We start from the raw sequence: 18669 nt of genomic DNA on the forward strand, positions 1-18669 counted from the left end.
TTGTTTCACATTACAAGGCTCAGTCTCATATTATTAAGCACTTGGGGGCCTTCATCAGGACCAGATTCAGAGACCACAGAGATTATTAGTTACTGTGTTTCCCTCTAGTTGATGTAGAATCTTGTTTACTCATCACTGGAATCATGAAAATTCCCTTGAAGCATCCAAGAACTTCCACTATGGCCTGTTCAAAGTGGCTGAGATAAGACACGAAAGTGCTTGAGAGATTAAAAAAAGGGATGAATATTATTAAGAAAGGGTAAACTGAATATAGCATATGGGTTTGGTTTGGGAGGAATGTAAGGAAGTGGAGGATGAGAAAGAAGGGTGAGGTGAGCTATAGTCAGCATCTTCCTGGTGATCATGTCCCCTGGCTGTTATCAGTAAGCAGTTTAGATAAGCAATAGAGACAAGGAACGCACTCCACACACTCTTAATTGCTGTCTTTCCTTTGACAGTGTATGTGTGTGTGTGTGTGTGCATAATTTCACAGTGGTTAGGTTAGTGAGGTATTGTGATGATAGCAATAGTGTTGTCAGGTGTAGAAGTGTTGTCAGTTAGGTGTGGTAATGTCAGATGTGGCAGTGTCGTCAGGTGGACTGGTTAAGTGTAGCAGTGTTGTCAGGTGTGATAGTGTTGTCAGACATGTGTAGCAGTGTCATCATTAGCACAAACTAGTCATATCTTCATTAAAAATTCTATACATATATTCATCCCCATCATGTTAGAGGAGTGAAGGAAGAAGAGGAAGAGGATGACAGGGAGAGGAGGGAGAGGAAGAGCAAGAGGTCGAGGACGAGGGCAACAACAACAACAACAACAACAACAACAACAACAACAACAGCAACAGCAGCAGCAGCAACAACAACAACAATCTACAACCTTTCCTTATTACCCAAACCAGGTAAATGAAACTGATTGAGTCTAATGAACAACAAGTACATTAAACAATTCATTTTCATGCTTACAAAGTGAGACTTTTTTCTAGGATGAAATAGCAGCATATCTATCAAGCCTACAGCTGCAGGAAGGGAAGAGACCAGTGCTGGAAGGCTCTGGAGGACGAGGAAGAGGAGGAAGAGGAGGAGGAGGGATAACAGCAGCAGTTGGAGGAGTAGGAAGAGGAAGAGGTGATGCTAGTGGAAGGAATATGCAAGGAGGAGAAGGAGGAGGAGGAGAAGTTGGTGTAGGAAACACAGATGGAGGATTAGGAAGAGGAAGAGATGATGCAAGCAACGTGAAAGGAAGTACTGGAGTCGTGGAAGGAAGAGGAGCGAGAGGAGGGAGAGGAAGAGGAGTGAGAAGGGAACGAACACACAGCACTCGCCTGCAGAGGATGAGTGAGACAGAGGAGCAGGTTGTGTGGACCAGACCCCAGCACATCATTACCAAGAAAGGTGAGGCCCTAACACTTTTATTTCTTTATCTATTTCTATGTAAGAGATGTGCTGGTCTAGGGCAACAAAAGAATGATAAAAAAGGCCCACTGAGGTGCCAGTCCCTAAAGAATGGTCAAGATCATCCAGAATTGCAGGATAAATGTCTTGAAACATCCCTCTAGAAACGGTTTAAGTCATAGGAAGGTGGAAATACAGAAGCAGGCAGGGAGTTCCAGAGTTAACCAGAAAAGGGATGAACCATTGAGAATACTGGTACTACACTACTACTACTACTACTACTACTACATCATCCTAATTTCCTCTCGCTTTGCCCCACCTTCTTACATTTTTCTCCTCTTCCTCCTCCTCACATCTTTTTTTTTTCCTCACATATTTCTTCTCACCCTTCTCTTCTTCTCCTCACTTCCTTATCCTTCTCCTCCTGCTGCTCCCTTGCATGTTTCTCCTCCTCCTTCTCCTCCCCATCCTTCTCTGTTTCACATCCTCCTCCACCTCCTTCTTCTCCTTCCTCATATCCTCCTCCTCTTCATCTTCCTCTCACACCAATCCTCCTCCTTCACTGCCTTATCTTTCCTTCACTTAACCTAACCTAACTCCTTCAGGTACCTCAGGCCAGGGCATTCTCTTGCGGACTAACTACTACCAGGTGAGGGCCAGGCCAGAGTGGTGCCTGTGTGCTTACCATGTCTCCTTCAGCCCTGAGGAGACACGTACCCCAGTCAAGAAGCTCCTACTGCGCCAGCATTGTGGTGTTCTGGGCCACTATATCTTTGACGGGGCTCAGATGTTCCTCTCTCACAAGCTGATCCGGGATGTGAGTGTCTTGTTTCCTGGTGGTCTTGATTTGTCTGGTGTTGGTTTTGGTGTGTTGTGGTTTTGTGTTGTAGCTTTCTATACCTTAATCTTTTTTTTTGTATGTTTTTTTTTTCTTTCTTTATTTTTCTGGTTTATTTTGTGTTTTTTTATAGCTATTTCTTATATTTGTTGTTGTTGTTCTCCTGTTCCTCCTTTTCACATCTTTTCTCTTCCTTCATATCTTTCTTTTCATCATTCTCCTCTTCACTTCTTCCTTCTCCTCCTCCCTTATATCTTTCTCCACCTCCATCTTTACCTCCTTTCTTTTCATCCCTCACATCTTTCTCCTTCTGCTCCTTCTCCTGCCCACATAGTCCTCAGCCTCTCCCACACCTTTCTCCTCCTCCACCTTTACCTTCTCCTCATATCTTTTCTCTCTCCACTCTCCTCTAACACAGTGCCACTCCTCCTACAGCCCACTGAGTTGGCTTCCCGGCGTCCTGACAACGGCTCACCTTACACCCTCAAAATCAAGTTCATTCGAGAGATTCCCCCGTCAGACACTCAGTTCCTGCAGGTGGGTCTTCTCTCCCTCTCACTGAAATTAAGTAAGATGGATGTATTAGTGTGGATTATGACTCCAACTTCCTCCTGGTTCTCATGTTTCAGATCTTCTCCATCCTTTTGCGTCGCTGTTATGAGTACCTGGGCCTCACTAAGATTGGAAAGCATTACTACGATGCCAAGAGGGAGATCCAGAACCCCAAGCACCAGTAAGGTTTTCTCTTTTTCTTTATTTCTCCTCCTTATCTATCCCCAGGAACTGTCATGTGTAAATCAGCCAGTTCTATTATGTATGTAAGAGGAGTACTGGTCAATGGTAGCAAAAATGTGCATAAGAAAGAGCTCAGTGAAGATGATAGTTCCTAAAGAAAAAAATGGTCTGAAGAATTATTTAATATTTGACGAGTGTTTTTCTGAAGGTTCTTTATATTATGTCATCATGTTCTTATTTATTTATTATTTTTTTTGTCTGGCATCTTTTCTCTCCCTGGAAAAAGAATATTAGGCATGTCCTCACTTATTAGTTTCGTTTTCCTTCCTCCTTCAGCTTCTGCCTTGCACCTTTCTCAGTTCCTCATCTTACTAGTGCTCAAAAGACTCCTCAGGTAGCCACTCTTGTCCTCATCCATCAGTTTCTTTTCCCTTTCCCTTCAGCTTCTGACTTTTCTTTTCTCAGTTTCCTTCCTCTCCTCAAAAGACTCTAGCTATCCAGGCTCATCTTCACCTATCAATTTCTTTTTCCTTCCCATTCAGCTTCAGTCTCTGTTTTTTTTTAGTTTCTTTCCTTTCCTGTTCTCAAGACTCCACAAACATCCAGGCATATTGTCATCAATCAGTTTTCTTTCCCTTTCTCTTCAACCTCTATTCTCTTCTCAGTTTCTTTCCCATCCTCAAAAGACACCCCAGATATCCAGATATGTCTTCATCTATCAGTTCTCTTACCTTCCCCTTCAGCCTCTCCTTCCTATTTCCTTTACTCAGTTTCATCTGTACTCAAAAGACTCAGTAAATATCCCCTTGTGTACTACCAGGGTGGCGATCTGGCCAGGGCAAATCTCCAGCATCAGGCAACATGAGCATCAGATCCTCTTAATGACCGACGTGATACACAAGTTTCTGCGGCTGGACACTGTGTACACGCTCCTGCGGCGCCTGCACACTACACACCCCAACAACCTGGTGAGTGCTGGCTGGGGGCTCACCATGGGACAAGGAATACTGGGTTCAAGCTTGATAGATTTAAAGAAAGAGATATGAGGGAATGGGTTTTCAAATTATTCGTTCAAACTTGATAAATTTAAAAGAGAGATATGAAAGAAATGGTCCTCAAATTGAATGGTCAACAAGAAATAATGGGTTCAAGCTCGATATAGTTAGATTTAAAAGAGAGATAGGGAGGAATGGGCTTTCAAGTACAGTGGTAAGTGAATGGAATAGATTCAGGTTGTTAGTGCCAAGTCATCAGACAGTAAATAATAAGTTCAGGCTTGATAAAGAGTAAAAGGAAGATAGGAAGGAATTGATTCTTAATCAGAGTGGTAGGTGAACAGAATAGACTCAGTAATCAGGTTGTTAGTACTGAATTATTAGGGAGTTGATGAAAACCTCTCACACGGCCCCTTACCCTCCCATCCCATGCACAGAAGTGGGCAGCTGAGCGGGAGGTGGTGGGCATGGTGGTGATGACGAGGTACAACCAGCGCACCTACACCATTCATGATATTGCCTGGGACCTCACTTGCCTGGGGAAGTTCAGCTATCAGGGCAGCCAGATCACCTACATTGACTACTATCAGAAGGTGAGTGAGGGGGAGGAAGGTAGACTGAGAGACACATGTACTGCTGCCTGATAGAATATGATGAGGAGGACAGAGAGATTAAGATTTTGGTGAAGGAAGAGAGAGATAGAGATAAGAGGAAGGGAGGTGGACCAAAAGAGACAAGTGTTGCTTAGGTTGGAATATGACAAGAGAATCAGGAGGGAAAGAAATGAGGAAGATAGAGAGACGAGGTTTTAGCAAAGGAAAACATAGTGGTAAGAGGAAGGGAAGTGGACCAAGAGAGCTAGATGTGTTACTTAAGTTGGAATATGATAAGAAAATTAGGAAGGAAATAAATGAGGAAGATAAAGAGACAAGGTTTTAGCAAAGGAAAAGATAGTGGTAAGAGGAAGGAAGGTGGAAAGACAGATAGATGATGATGATTATGAGAGGAGTGTACATGTGAAGAAAAAGTTGACTTGAAGCCTTTTCTAGCCTTCCTTCTCCTCTTATTCTTCTTTAGAACTTTATTCATCTCACATTCTCACCCTTTCATCAATCCCTCACTCTATATAGCTTCCTTTCCCATCCTTATCCATCTTTATCCAACATTTCTCCCTTAACTCTAACTCCACCCTCTCCTGTCCAATACATCCTATTCATCTTTCCACTCATGCACTCACCCATCCAGCTTCCTTTTCCATCCTTATCCATCTTTATCAAACATTCCTCCCTCACTCTAACTCCACCCTACCCTTCCCAATGCACCCCATTTATCTACCCACTCATGCACTGTACTTACCCATCTCTCCCCCTCACAGGAGTATCAGGTGACAGTACGTGACCCCCACCAGCCACTCCTCCTATCGCGCCCCAGGAAACGAGACCTGCGAAGGGGACAGAAGGGTAACATCTACCTCATCCCAGAGCTGTGTGTGGCTACTGGAGTGTCCCAAGCCATGCGGTCTGACCCTCGCCTCATGCAGGACCTGGCTGCCTCAACACGCCTTGGTCCAGATCAGAGGGTGCAGGCACTGACTAAGTTCAACAATACCCTGTTTGCGAATGATAAGGTGAGGAGGAGAAGAGACACAGTGATGCATGATAGAATAAGCAGTAGAAAATTTGTGTGTGATAGACTGTACTAGAGCGATGAAAGGAACATAGGATAGGAGATACTGAGTAGGTTTAACAATGCCCTGTTTGTGAATGATAAGGTGAGAGGAGAAGAGACACAGTGATGCATGATAGAACAAACAATAGCAGGATTTTTTGTGATGACTTTTACTAGTGAGATGGGGCAGATATAGGATAGGAAAGGTGAAGGTAAGGAGTAAGAGATTAAGGAGGTGGGGAGAAAGCTAAGGGAGATGATAATAACAACACAAACAATAATGACAAAAAAGGAAACGCATTTGAAACATATAGTAAAGGAAGGGAGGTGATGTGAGAGACAGGAGGAAGGAGGAAGAGTAGGAGAAAAAATAACATATTACAAATAACAAATAACAGTTTTAATAACCATAACAGGTGAAGGCCGAGTTGGACCAGTGGGGGCTGAGCTTTTCCCAGGAACTAGCACAAGTCAGGGGTCGCATCCTGCCAGGGGAGGTGCTGACCCAGGCACACCGCTCCTTCACCTACACCGGCAGTGATGGGGACTGGGCCAGGGAGGTAAAAGGTGAACACTAGGGTCTATGATAATGTTCCTATTTCAAACTGTTCCTTGCTTTTGTTCCCTTTTCTGACTTAACTCTTCTCCCATCACACTTTCGTCCCTCATTTTCACTCCCTTTTCTCTCCTTTTAAACCTTTACTCACTTCCTCCCTCACCTTCATTTCCTTTTCTCTCCTTTTAAACCCTCACTCACTTTCATTTCTTTTTCAAGCCTACCTCACCCCCACACTCCTCCCTTACCTCTCTCTGCTCTCTCACCCAGACATTCCCCTCAGTGTGTGCAGAGAGGTGGGGCGCTGGGTTCTGGTGTTTCCCTCTCGGCAGCGTCAGGAGGCAGAGGAGCTGGTGGCAGGCCTGAGGAAGGTGACACCCACACTGGGAATGGTAATGCCACAGCCTGCCATGTGAGTGCTGGGGGGAGATGTGGCAGATGGGAAGGAAGGGAGAATGATAATTGGAAAATAAGGATGTGTTGTCTTTCCAGGAAGGGAATAACTTGGGAGGACACAGCAGATGGAAAAGAAGGGAGGAAGATAGCTGGAAAATGGATCATTCTAATGCCTTACTATGGAGTTACTGAGGAAGATGGTATAGATTGTATGATAAAAAAAAATGAGGAAATTATAGCTCATTAATATAACCAAACCTCTTTTTTGTCCACCTGTATATGAAAAAAATAATCTGTTAATGCATTCTTATACTGCACAGTGGGCTTACTGACAGATTATGTAGATTATCGATGAAAGAAAAATAAAAAAAATTAAAGTAGAGCTCATAAACATAACAGAACCTTCCTTTTTATCAGCCAGTATATGAAAAATCTTTCCTTTTTTCTATCTTTCAATAAAATTTTCTCTTAATGCATTCTAATACCTCCCTGTGGCCGTATACAGGGAGATGGTGCAGGGTATTGGGCCATAGAACCATGTAACATAGCCAAACCCATTTCTGTCAGCCTGTATATGGAAAATTCTCATTTAATGCATTCTAATACGTGTCTGTGTGCTTGCGCAGGGAGATGGTGCAGGGTGACGGGCCACAGGACTACCTCAAGGCCCTGGGCAAGCACATGGGAGTGGGCCTGGTGGTGTGTGTGGTGCCAAACTCTCGGCTGGATCGCTACGTGGCCATCAAGAGGCACGTGTGTATGGTGATGGCCGCTCCCTCCCAGGTCAGTGAGATTAGTGGTGTTGATGGTGATGATGGTGATGGTAATGGTGGTGATAGTTTTTGTTGACCAGTTAAGTAGTTTCTTTATTGTTTTGTTCCTTTTCATCTTCCTCTCTTTTTTTTTTTTGTTGATAAGTTTTCATATTCAGTGAGATTAGTGGTGGTAGTGATAGTAAGTTGATTCATTAAGCTTGTTGCTATGTTTCTTTACTATTTCTTTTCTTTACCTCTTTTGATAACTTTTCATATTCAATAAGATTAATGGTAATGAATGGTGATGATGGTGACTCATTAGATATTGTCATAATTGTTATGTTTCTTTTCTTCTTTTCTTTTCTTTCCTTTTTTTTCTATCTGTCCTTTTGATCATCTCCATGTTCTTCGCCAGATGGTGCTGGCCAAGAGTCTGCAGCACAAGGGCCGCCTGCTGTCCATTGTGACACGTGTTGCCATCCAGATCAACTGTAAGCTGGGTGGGGAAGCCTGGACAGTGCAGATGCCGCTCAGGGTGAGAAGCTGAATGGCAAGCATGTTATGTGTCTTGCTGTAACCTTCACTCTTTGTGGATCTTAGGCTGACTGAAATCTTGCCTTACTGAAGTGCCTGTCATGTAATGTCAGTGACCGTGAAGTGATGTTCCTCTCTTCTCTCTGCCATCCCTACCAGATCTATCACACTCCATCTCCTGTCTATGCCTCAGTCATTACCATAGTCTTGCATCACCTCACTGTGCCTCTCCTGTTTTAGCTAAGGGCATCCTCTCAGTTGTCTCCCACCTCTATCTGCCTTATTTGAGTCTATGCTGTTCTTTCATCAGGAATATTTTTAAAAGCCACTGAGATGATTAGTCACATTATATCATGACTACTGTTACCAAATGATGATGCAGAATCTTTTAAACTATCCCTATAACCATTAAAGCATCCTTGAAAACACCAGTAACCTTCACCAGATCCTATTAAAACCAGTGAGACAAGACAGTGAAGTGTTTGTTTATGAATGCAGTCCTTACCTTTGCTCCACCAATCACTCTGTACCATTACCGACACATGCCATCCCTTCCCAGCCCTCCATCGCTCCCCTTTTCCTGCAGAACACAATGGTGGTGGGATACGATGCTTACCATGAGGGAGGAAGGCGGGGAGGTGCATCGTGGGGAGCTGTGGTGGCCTCCTACAACCAGAGCCTCACTCGCTACTTTGGGCAGGTGACTCGCCATGCCTCACACCAAGAACTGGCCAACAACTTCAGTGCTGCCGTCACCAGTAAGGATAAGGGGAAGTAGAAGGAGGAAGAGTGTGGGAAAAGGAAAGAAGGGATGGAAAATAGAGGGAAAGGAGGGAAGGAATGTGAGTTGTGAGAGAGAAAGAAAACTTCAGTGTTGTCATCACCAGTAAAGATAACAGGGAGGAGTAGGAGCAACAGGAGTAGGGAAAAAGGGAGGAGTGGGGAAAAGAGAATATTTGAGCTGTGTAGAAGTAAGTGGGTGGGAGAGAGGAGGAGTGTGAGCTATGATAGAGAGAGAGAAAGATTACAGAAACAGTTCAAACACAATCTTACACTTTCACCAACCTTCTTCACTATTTCTCCCTCTCTAGGTGCCCTGGGCCACTATGCCCGAGTCAACGGGTGCCTGCCTGAGCGAGTGTTGGTGTACAGGGATGGTGTGGGCGACGGACAACTTAACTATGTCAGGGATACAGAGGTTGCTGCCATAAGGGTAAGTACTGAAGCTCCTAAGAGTATATAAGTGAGTAGGTAAAGGAAGATTGGTGAGAAATGTTTGCTTTATTTAAGGATAAGTACTCAGGCTTCTAAATGTGTTGAAGTGAGTAAAGGAATAAGTGAATAAGAAAATGTTTGGTAAATAATAAGGATAAATACAGAAACTTCCCCCTAAGGGTTTATGAGTGAGTAGGTAAAGGAAGATTGGTAAGGAAAATGTTTACTGAATTTAAAGGTATTGTTTGGAGATTTGCAGTATAATGTATTTTGTGAATTTTTTTTTGTATGAGTGAATAGATGAAGCAATGTTTATTAGAAAAATGTTTGCTATGTTTAAAGATAGTACCATATATGGAAGTTTTCTATAGGAAATGTATATAAAGTAAGATTAATTAGGAAAGTGTTCTCTATATTTAAAAGATAGTATTCAGAAATTTTCAGTAATATATCTTGACTTACTGACTTACTATTATTGGTACATATAGCAGAATCATCACCTCAACTCAGAGCCCATATGCAACTCAATGCAACTCAATGCCACAAATACAACTTCCCTGTATTCCTTCATTCACTGCCATGTTCCTGTGTTAAGTTCTCACACCTCTCGCCCCACAGGAGTGCTTTGCTGCGTTCAACTTCCATCCGGGCTTCAGCTTTGTGGTGGTCAGCAAGAGGATCCACTCGCGTCTGTTTGCCGAGGGTGTCACTACTGGCCGCCCCGTCAACCCCCCGCCAGGCACTGTGTGTGACGACGTTATCACCCTGCCCGAGAGGTACTATTGCTCACCTCTATAGTTTCATGGGGTTGAGTCAAGCTAACCAAGAGAAATTTACTGATGTTGATATATTTAGTTCATTACTCACATCTATAGTTTCACAAGATTGAGCCAAGCTAACCAAGAGACATTTACTGGTGTTGATATGTTTAATCAATTACTCATATCTATAGTTTCACAAGATTGAGTCAAGCTAAGCAAGGTCCATTCATTGACATCAATACATGTACTTCATTATTAACCTCTATATTAACAGGATTGAGTCAAAGTAAATGAGGAACATTCACTTCTTCCACAGATACGACTTCTTCCTGGTGAGTCAGAGGGTCACCGAGGGCACTGTCACCCCCACCTCCTACAACATCCTGGTGGATCATAACACAAACCTGGACCCAGACAGACACCAGCGCCTTGCCTACAAGCTCACCTTTCTCTACTACAACTGGATGGTAAGAGTAATTATTTTTTTTAATTATATGTAAGAGCTCAGGCCAAGGGCTATGAAAAATGTATATAAAGTCCCATAGAAATACTTTTCCTCACCTTCCTCTTCTATAACTGGATGGTGATGGTGATTTTATTTGTATGTAAGATGAGTTCAGGCTAAATGATATAAAAAATGCAGAAAAAAAGTCTTACTGGAGATGCCAGTCCCAAAATACTAGAGCCAAAAGAATCATCCAAAATTAGAGAAATGTCTTCTGAGCGTCTTGAAAGAGCTTAAGCCACAGGCAGGAGGAAATACAGCAGCAAGCAGGGAGCTATAGAGTATACCTTTGAAAGGGATGAAAGACTGAGAATGCTGGTTGACTCTTGCATTAAGAAGATGGACAGAATAGAGATGTAAGACAGTAGAAAGTAGAAACCATGCCAGGATTGGTGAGATAGTTAACAGCATGGACAGCATCTTCTCTCCACTACTCCTGCACCTCCATTACTCCTGCAGGGTCCAGTGAGAGTACCAGCACCCTGCCTTTATGCCCACAAGCTGGCCTCCATCACTGGGCAGGCCATCCATGGCTCCCCACCTCCCAGCCTGGCAGACAAACTGTGGTACCTGTAGAGAAGTTGTGGCATGCCTGTGGCTGTAGTTGGTGGCTGTGCTGGCTGGCTAGATCACTGTTTACCTCCAGTGGTTATATCAGGTTTTCTCAGTCTGAAGATCTCTGATTGGCTAAAGTCCATTGTCATGTTTTGCAGTGAGATTATTAGTAGATGATGGAATTTGAGAATGAAGGAAGAGGGTTAAGGCAGATAGTGTGTGTGTTTATAAACTTGAATTGAGATTAATGAAAATTAATTAATGAGTGAAAATTTTGCACCATTTGTTGGAAAACAAAAAAATGCTTCTGAGAATCTTGACTAATAGTCTCTGTGGCCTTTGAAGGATAGAACAAAACATGTTAATGCATGCCACATGAAGAAAATAATTTGTACTGTCCTGTTAGTTACATAAATAAAACTCAAACTTCACATTACTGTTGTTATTTGAATGGAGGGGGAAGAGGGAGGGGAAGCAGTATGAGGGAGGAGGAAGGGGAGGCAGCCTGGTAACTGGGGAAGGGGAAGAAAGGAAAGGAGAGGCTGTATTACCTGAGGAAAGGGGAGGGAAAGAAGAGGGGAAGAGATTATATTTACATGTCAGAATGCATTACATTATCAAAGGAAATAATGATAACTGCTGATAGATACGTTTGTTACTGCGCGACAAAACAACGCTCGGGGAATTTTAAAGGAAATGGTTAGCGTAGCTGTCTGGCGTACGATAATTGTAACCCATCGTACTAAACGAAGAGAAGAAAACATACGCACATGTAAATTACAAATTATTTCACATAAGAAAAAGAACACGTGAAAAACAGGAGTCTTAATATGAATAATTATACTGTATAAAAAGAAAAACGACCGAAACAAAAAAAAAAAGGATACCCACCTCATAGGAACGCCGCCGCGACCTGTTTTTCCTACCTGCGCTCATAGGAATCTTCCTTGTCAGCGCTCATCTCTCTCACCTCAGTAACGCTTACGGTGCAGTGGGGTAGGGGTGTGTGTGTGTGTCACTCCTCAACCATCAGTTACGTCTATCAGTCAGGTATTTGATTAAAGATGTAAGGACTCACTGTTTTCTTGGCGACACGTTCATTATTTAAAACAACGCCATACATGCTGTTGTGAGCCGTTCAAGGAGGGAGGCTTACGTGGAGGGAAGATATTGAGAAACTGATACTGGGAACTTTAATGACGAAACAAGAAAATGATCCTGTTTGTGTCTCGTGTGTGAGAGTTTGGGTGTAAACATGCCATATGCACATAAATTACAGTGGAGTTGAGTAAGAAGAGTCCCACGTGAAAATTCAGTTTCTCTATCAGTTATGATCGATGTCTCAGTATGCTAGTGAATATTATTTATTTATTTTATTTTATTATTATTATTTTTTTTCCGATGCGTGGTATGTGACCCAGTTTTTATCACTCAATCACTTAGAGGCTGGTTTCATTTTCTGCTTAACACATTGATGTAATATAGTGGTTATCCAGTCACTTCATCAGAATGCCTACCTACCGAGGTGACATTTGCTTATCGTAAGTGATTACAAGTTCTCCTACAGCTCGATCCTGCCACTCGTCTCTTGTCATCGTCAGCTGGTGCAACATCTCAGGGCAGATAGGCTGTTCACTTCAACACAAGGTGATAGAGGCATGAGAAAAATGATACGTAGAATGATTCAGAATACCAGAATAAGCCTTTCACTCTTTTCCAAGCTGTAGTTGGTTATGGAACACCTTATATTGTTTCAAGAACAATTGCTTCGAGTCAGTTACATACATACGTACATACACTTAGTGGTAATTAAGTGATGCAAAGTTAACTTTTTTAATAACTAAGTGGAAACATTTTGTGCGATGCCAACTCTGTCCATCACTCGTGCAAACCATGTGGCTGACCGACTTGTATTTCGTGTCACTTCTACTAAAATCTCTTCAATATAAAGCGTTTAAAGCGTGACACCCTTGCCTGGCATCAACTCGTAAGGGTCGAGTGGCAGGCTGGCCGTGTTGAGAACGCAGAAGGAATGCCTTTTTAATAGTCAGAAGCTTCATTACGATCTGATATATTATATGAGGCCAGACATCATTGCCATCAATCACTCATAAGCCAAACAATATCTGTAAGTTAACATTTTTATAACGACTGCTTGATGTTAATGCTGTTGGTAATGCAGTAAAACCATCTTTGCAATAGCTGGGAGTGTCGGTATAGCTACTGTCTGGTACTCTGACATCTGACATAACTCATAGAGAGGCTGATTGGTCTCTCTTTTGTTGTTTCTGTCGTTACTTCCGGGAAAACCGTGACAGGGGAGGGTGACTGATGCGCGTGGCTACCCAAGTCCAGGGTCGAGGACTCGCCACTGAAGGGAGATATAAAATGTAGCCTAGCTTTCTCTCTCTCTCTCCCCCATATATGATCATTTTAGCCTGTACTCTAAGCTATCCTACGTAGTTGATATATCTGTCAACATTTATTTATTTATTTGTTGATTTATTTTGTTTATTTATTCATCATTTGTTAGCTGCTATTGCATAGATTAATGTAAATTTATATTAGATTTGGTCTTCTCGTTAATTTTCTTCTCCCTCTCTCCTTTCGTGTCCGTCTCTCTCTCTCTCTCTCTCTCTCTCTCTCTCTCTCTCTCTCTCTCTCGTTTTCAGCATTTAATCCCTTTCTGTCACCACCCATCACTGTTTATCCCCGAGCACCCTTCTAGTATACAGGGAACACGGTGTATGAGGCAGAGCTGTAAAGAGATTTGTAGCACAGGGCGGACGAGGACTGAATAGCGGAAATGTTATGTTGATGACGGGACTGAGGCAGAAGAGATCATCATTATTACTCACCATTCTTTCTTTTCGTAATGTTTGAGTGTTGTTAGTATTTCCATGGACTTGTGTTGACATTATAGTGCTGTTCATTTAATCTGTGAATGCGTGGAGTGCAACAGGTGAGAAAATGAGGTATAATAATGTATTGTACCGTGAAGAATTTCTGATCCCCACTCCCTATCTAATTTCTCCTTTTTTAATGATTTTACGTGCTATTAGTATGTGAAAAGTAATATGTGAAACGGCTTATATTCACGAAATAGTGTCGTTTTGTAATTTGTCAGAGTGTTGAATAAATAAGTACGTAGTGTGTTAGGATAGAGAAGGAAGATGAACACGTGAAATAATTGTCACGTTTCCTTTTCACAGATTTAACGTGTTACTAATATTTGGATAAACTTGTGTTGATGATATAGTGTTACTCTGGCATCTGTGAAAGTGTGTAAACGGTAGAATATAAATAAAATGTGATAGAATGCGCCAGGAGGAAAAATGTATCAGATAAACGTATGAATGTATAACGAGGCTTCGCTTGATAGGTGGGGTGCTAGGCTGTGAAAATTGGCGGAGTCGTGATAAGGATTTGTAGATTTATTACCGCCACTTTAACTTTTATTAGGAGTGAAGATTTCAACTGTGAGGGAAGTAACGCTATCTTGTTGCAAAGTCGTGTAAAGATTGTAATTTGTGTCCCTTGTGTAAGAATGTACAGTAATGTTTCAAAATCTCTCTCTCTCTCTCTCTCTCTCTCTCTCTCTCTCTCTCTCTCTCTCTCTCTCTCTCTCTCTCTCTCTCTCTCTCTGTGTGTGTGTGTGTGTGTGTGTGTGTGTGTGTAGGGGATGGTGCATGCTTTACAGCTGTGTACAACATTAGAACTGCCAAGAACACCTGTGACTACAACTGTGATTACAACTTATAAGAGGACACGTACTTCCCTTCCACGCACAAGTCTTCCTGAAGTTGTGGTGATCACACACACACACACACACACACACACACCAGAGCTACAGTAGTTAATCTTTAGTGAAAAAACTCTACCTTATTCATATTGGAGAGGTGTACAAGCTATATAGACTGAGACTATACGCGAAAAGACGCAAAGAAGCTCGTATTTTGAAGTCAGTGTTAGTTTTCTTTATGTGACCACTTTGATAGTCTCCGGTGGAAATTTTACCTACTATACAGGGGTCTTCAAAGGTGTTCCCATGATTGTAGCGATAGTTTAACAAGGCTTCTACATCTTCAGTGGGGGAAATTAACACTCGTGAGATCACAGCTACAGTAAATTCTGTCGGCCTTTGAAAATTGTACTGTAAATGTAGCCTAGTCTGACTTAAAATAACTGGGGTGGCTAATGGTCAGAATTATCAAGTTAACATTTTCCCTTCCACTCGCGCTCTGAAAAAAAAAAATAATAATAATAATGTTAATAATAAATAAATAGACAAATTGTTAAAATATATGATAGTGATAATAATGTTAGTCACCCATGAATAAGTGGGAGCAGTATTCAAGACGACAATTAAGCTCCTCCAGGGAATGGGTTGTCTGATGGTATAAAACAACTCTTCTTGTGATTCTAAAAGCTTGTATTCCTAAACGCTTTGGGGTCTCACCAGAACAACTTTCAAAGGCAGCAGAAATGATAAGTCGGGTATGCTCATTTGCCTTCTTTAGGATGAATATTTATTAAGCTATCACTGTAACCATGAAAACACCTACCACTTCTACTCTATTTTAAACAGCTGCTACTATAACAATGGAAGCAGCTAGTCTTGAAAACCCCTATAACTTATGTTGCACGTTAATCTATCATTATAACCATGGAAACAGAATTGAAAACCACTACACCTTCTATTACAGCCTGTTTTGTCAAGCTGCAATATCAAAAGTTACGAATAGGACCCTTTAAGTACATAATGTAAGGAAATATATTAATTCACTGCCGTTTCTTCCGCAGGTGTGGCTGTGTGTACCCTCACTGTTTGAGGACGAAAGAACAAACGTGTTATTAGTATCACATTGTTATTAGCACTAGAGATAAACAGCAACAGTAACAACAAAAAAGTGCTTATCAAAGAGAGAGAGAGAGAGAGAGAGAGAGAGAGAGAGAGAGAGAGAGAGAGAGAGAGAGAATCAGGAGGTGCGGTATAGAAAACTGAACGAGGAGGAACATCGGCACACACACAGACGGACGCGCGTAGGAAAAAGAAAGATTCCCTGACTGACTTCACCGCTGACTCAAGATGGAAAATAAAGGCTTTCAAGGAGATGACGGAGCCGAATTGAAGGAATGGAAGGGTGAGTGTTATTTTTTCTCAACTGTTGTATTATTGTTGTTGTTGTTGTGGTGGTGGTGGTGGTGGTGGTAGTGGTGAAGATAAATATAAAGATGATGATGAGGAGGGTAGAGGTGAAAGTGGGCAAAAGATGAAGCAAAGGGCGGGAAGGGAAGAGAACCACAGTGAAAATAAATTGTTGGAAAATATTGAATAACTCGTGTTTTTATGACGAGAGAGAGAGAGAGAGAGAGAGAGAGAGAGAGAGAGAGAGAGAGGGAGAGAGGGAGAGAGAGAGAGGGAGAAAAACGATACTGGACAATCTTAACACGGAGGTGCTGCTCTGAAATCAAAACACCTTTAACTAGTTGTGTGTGTGCGTGTGTGTGTGCGTGAGAGAGAGAGAGAGAGAGAGAGAGAGAGAGAGAGAGAGAGAGAGAGAGAGAGAGAGAGAGAGAGAGAGAGAGAGAGAGAGATGGTGTAGAATGACAAGATGTAAAGGAGGTATCATATAGGGACTCACGGAAGGAAAACACCCTTGAGTGAATTAATCAGGTATTGTCGAGAGGATGGCAAAGGTATGTGTGTGTGTGTGTGTGTGTGTGTGTGTGTGTGTGTGAAAGATACACCGTTTGTAGTGTGACGTGTGTGATACGTATTATGTGGTGTTGTTATGTGTAGATTGTGAGTGTAGAGGGAGGGAGACCGAGGGAGGGAAGGGGACGCATGGAGGTGGAGAGGAGGGGAGAGGAGGCGATGAATGAAGAACAATGAGCGGCTGTGTGACGCAAGGTGGGTTCTCAGTACGTATTATTACTATTTGTACATTTTATCCTCCTGTGGTTATTTATAGACGGTCAGTCATTATGATGTGCATTCTTTTCCGTCTCCACCTCCCTGCAAGCATTCCTTTCATAGGCGTGTCAGATTTCCTCGTAAAAAAATTTCCTGTTATGGGTTAAAGAAACACACACACACACACACACACACACACACACACACACACACACACGTAACTAATTAAAGGTGTTTTTATTTCAGTGCATCTCTCTCTCTCTCTCTCTCTCTCTCTCTCTCTCTCTCTCTCTCTCTCTCTCTCTCTCTCTCTAGTAATAAAAGAACGAGTTATACTATTTTTCAACAATACATTTTTACTGTTGTTTTCGCTTTCCCGTTCCTTTACTTACTCTTGCTCCTCCTCCTCCTCCTCATCTTCTTTACATGTACCGTCACATCCAGCACCACCACCACCACTACCATTACAATAACATTAATAAACACACACACATACGTTTTGTTTGGTGTGTTTTATTTACTCCATCGTTTCGCTTTTTTATTCAAACAAATTTTCTTTCTCATCCTTGTCAAGTTTCCATTCTAATCTCATCTTTCCTGCAACCGGAGGAAGAGGCAAGCACGCACACACACACACACACACACACACAAGCACGCACGCGCACACACACACACACACACACACACACACACACACACACACACACACACACACACACACACACACACACGTATGTTTTTCGAGGTATATTCCATTTCACTCTAATGTTTTGCCTTCATCTAAACACATGTCTTCGTGGTCTTTCAGGTTTCCACTCAAATCTCTCTATGTTCCCTCGAGACACGTAAATACACAGCCTGTCACTCTTATAGTATGTAATTAGTTCACATTATTATTCGCCACCCTCTTCTTTTCTCTCTCCTAGACACCCTAGAAGACAGTCCGTGTGCTGTTACCTGTAGTACGTAAACGTCATTCGCTTGGTGTCTTTCATCTGTGATCTCAAGCAGGCAGTCCTGGTAAATCCCCCCCTCTCTCTCTCTCTCTCTCTCTCTCTCTCTCTCTCTCTCTCTCTCTCTCTCTCATCATGTGGCGGAATCCCTAACAGCGCATTACCAGCTCTTACCAGCGTTATTGCCACTGTTGTAGAAGTGTTTGACTTTAATACGTCATGTTATTATCCGTCTGATACTACTACTGCTACTACTACTACTACTACTACTACTACTACTACTACTACTACTACTACTACTACTACTACTACTACTACTACTACTACTACTACTATTACTACTGTCTTTATTTTGTGGTTACACTGATCCCTTCCACTGTCAATACCTGGATCATTTCATTGTTCCTCATGCCCTTACGACTTTAACTATTTTTCTTCGTTATTTAAGAGAGAAATGTCAAAGAGCACTTGATTTTTTTCTCATTCTGAAACGCATTTACTCTCTATCATATTAGGAAGGATCGGTTATACTGTTTTTCCGTCTTTTTTTTTTTTTTTTTATCTACTTAATTTACGTATCCGGTGGTGAGCTTTGGGCAGCGTCACGTACAGGGGAAGTGAATACGTGAATACATCGATTATTATAATGGTGACGGGTGTGAATGTCATACATGTTCCCACAAAGAGAGTTTCCAGTCGTGTCTTTTCCGCCTCTGCGTAATTTCCTGGCTGGAGTATCGGTCAGTTGTCCGTGGCTCTCTCTCTCTCTCTCTCTCTCTCTCTCTCTCTCTCTCTCTCTCTCTCTCTCTCTCTCTCTCTCGTTGAAATTGTGACGCGGATGACGAATTATTGCATATTAATCTCAGAAATGTTTCGTTTTCGTGTTTTC

General features: G+C 42.2%; 2 protein-coding genes across 6 annotated transcripts in view; both read left to right on the forward strand.

Annotated features, from left to right (window-relative positions):
• Nucleotides 1-266: 266 nt before the first annotated feature.
• Nucleotides 267-11341, forward strand: LOC135106585 (piwi-like protein Siwi). 4 transcript variants are annotated; one of them, XM_064015825.1, is made up of 18 exons: nt 267-500; nt 729-904; nt 989-1397; nt 2003-2214; nt 2671-2772; nt 2865-2968; nt 3791-3938; nt 4403-4558; nt 5341-5592; nt 6050-6200; nt 6460-6601; nt 7212-7368; nt 7756-7875; nt 8461-8632; nt 8966-9087; nt 9708-9865; nt 10167-10317; nt 10815-11341. In XM_064015825.1, the coding sequence occupies exons 2-18, from the start codon at nt 755-757 to the stop codon at nt 10929-10931; spliced, it is 2823 nt and encodes a 940-aa protein (XP_063871895.1). In that variant the 5' UTR covers nt 267-500; nt 729-754; the 3' UTR covers nt 10932-11341. The 4 variants fall into 4 exon arrangements, with proteins under 4 accessions (XP_063871895.1, XP_063871896.1, XP_063871894.1 ...); XM_064015826.1 differs by having other exon boundaries at nt 267-459; XM_064015824.1 differs by having other exon boundaries at nt 267-904.
• A 491-nt stretch (nt 11342-11832) lies between these two features.
• LOC135106587 (b(0,+)-type amino acid transporter 1-like) overlaps nt 11833-18669 on the forward strand; it is an 82252-nt gene continuing 75415 nt past the window's right edge. For both annotated transcript variants that reach the window (XM_064015835.1, XM_064015830.1), the window contains exons 1-2: nt 11833-11960; nt 15714-16054. The gene's annotated coding sequence lies outside the window, so the exon portion shown is untranslated. The remainder of the gene's footprint in view (nt 11961-15713; nt 16055-18669) is intronic.

This window comes from Scylla paramamosain, chromosome 13, assembly GCF_035594125.1.
Source record: "Scylla paramamosain isolate STU-SP2022 chromosome 13, ASM3559412v1, whole genome shotgun sequence".
In the NCBI taxonomy this organism is placed as follows: Eukaryota; Metazoa; Arthropoda; class Malacostraca; order Decapoda; family Portunidae; genus Scylla; species Scylla paramamosain.

Coding starts and splice junctions, on each gene's coding strand:
- LOC135106585 (XM_064015824.1), top strand. CDS start 755: ATGACAGGGAGAGGAGGGAGAGGAAGAGCAAGAGGTCGAGGACGAGGG. Junction 1,398..2,002: donor GCACATCATTACCAAGAAAG/GTGAGGCCCTAA, acceptor TAACTCCTTCAG/GTACCTCAGGCCAGGGCATT. Junction 9,866..10,166: donor GTTATCACCCTGCCCGAGAG/GTACTATTGCTC, acceptor CTTCTTCCACAG/ATACGACTTCTTCCTGGTGA.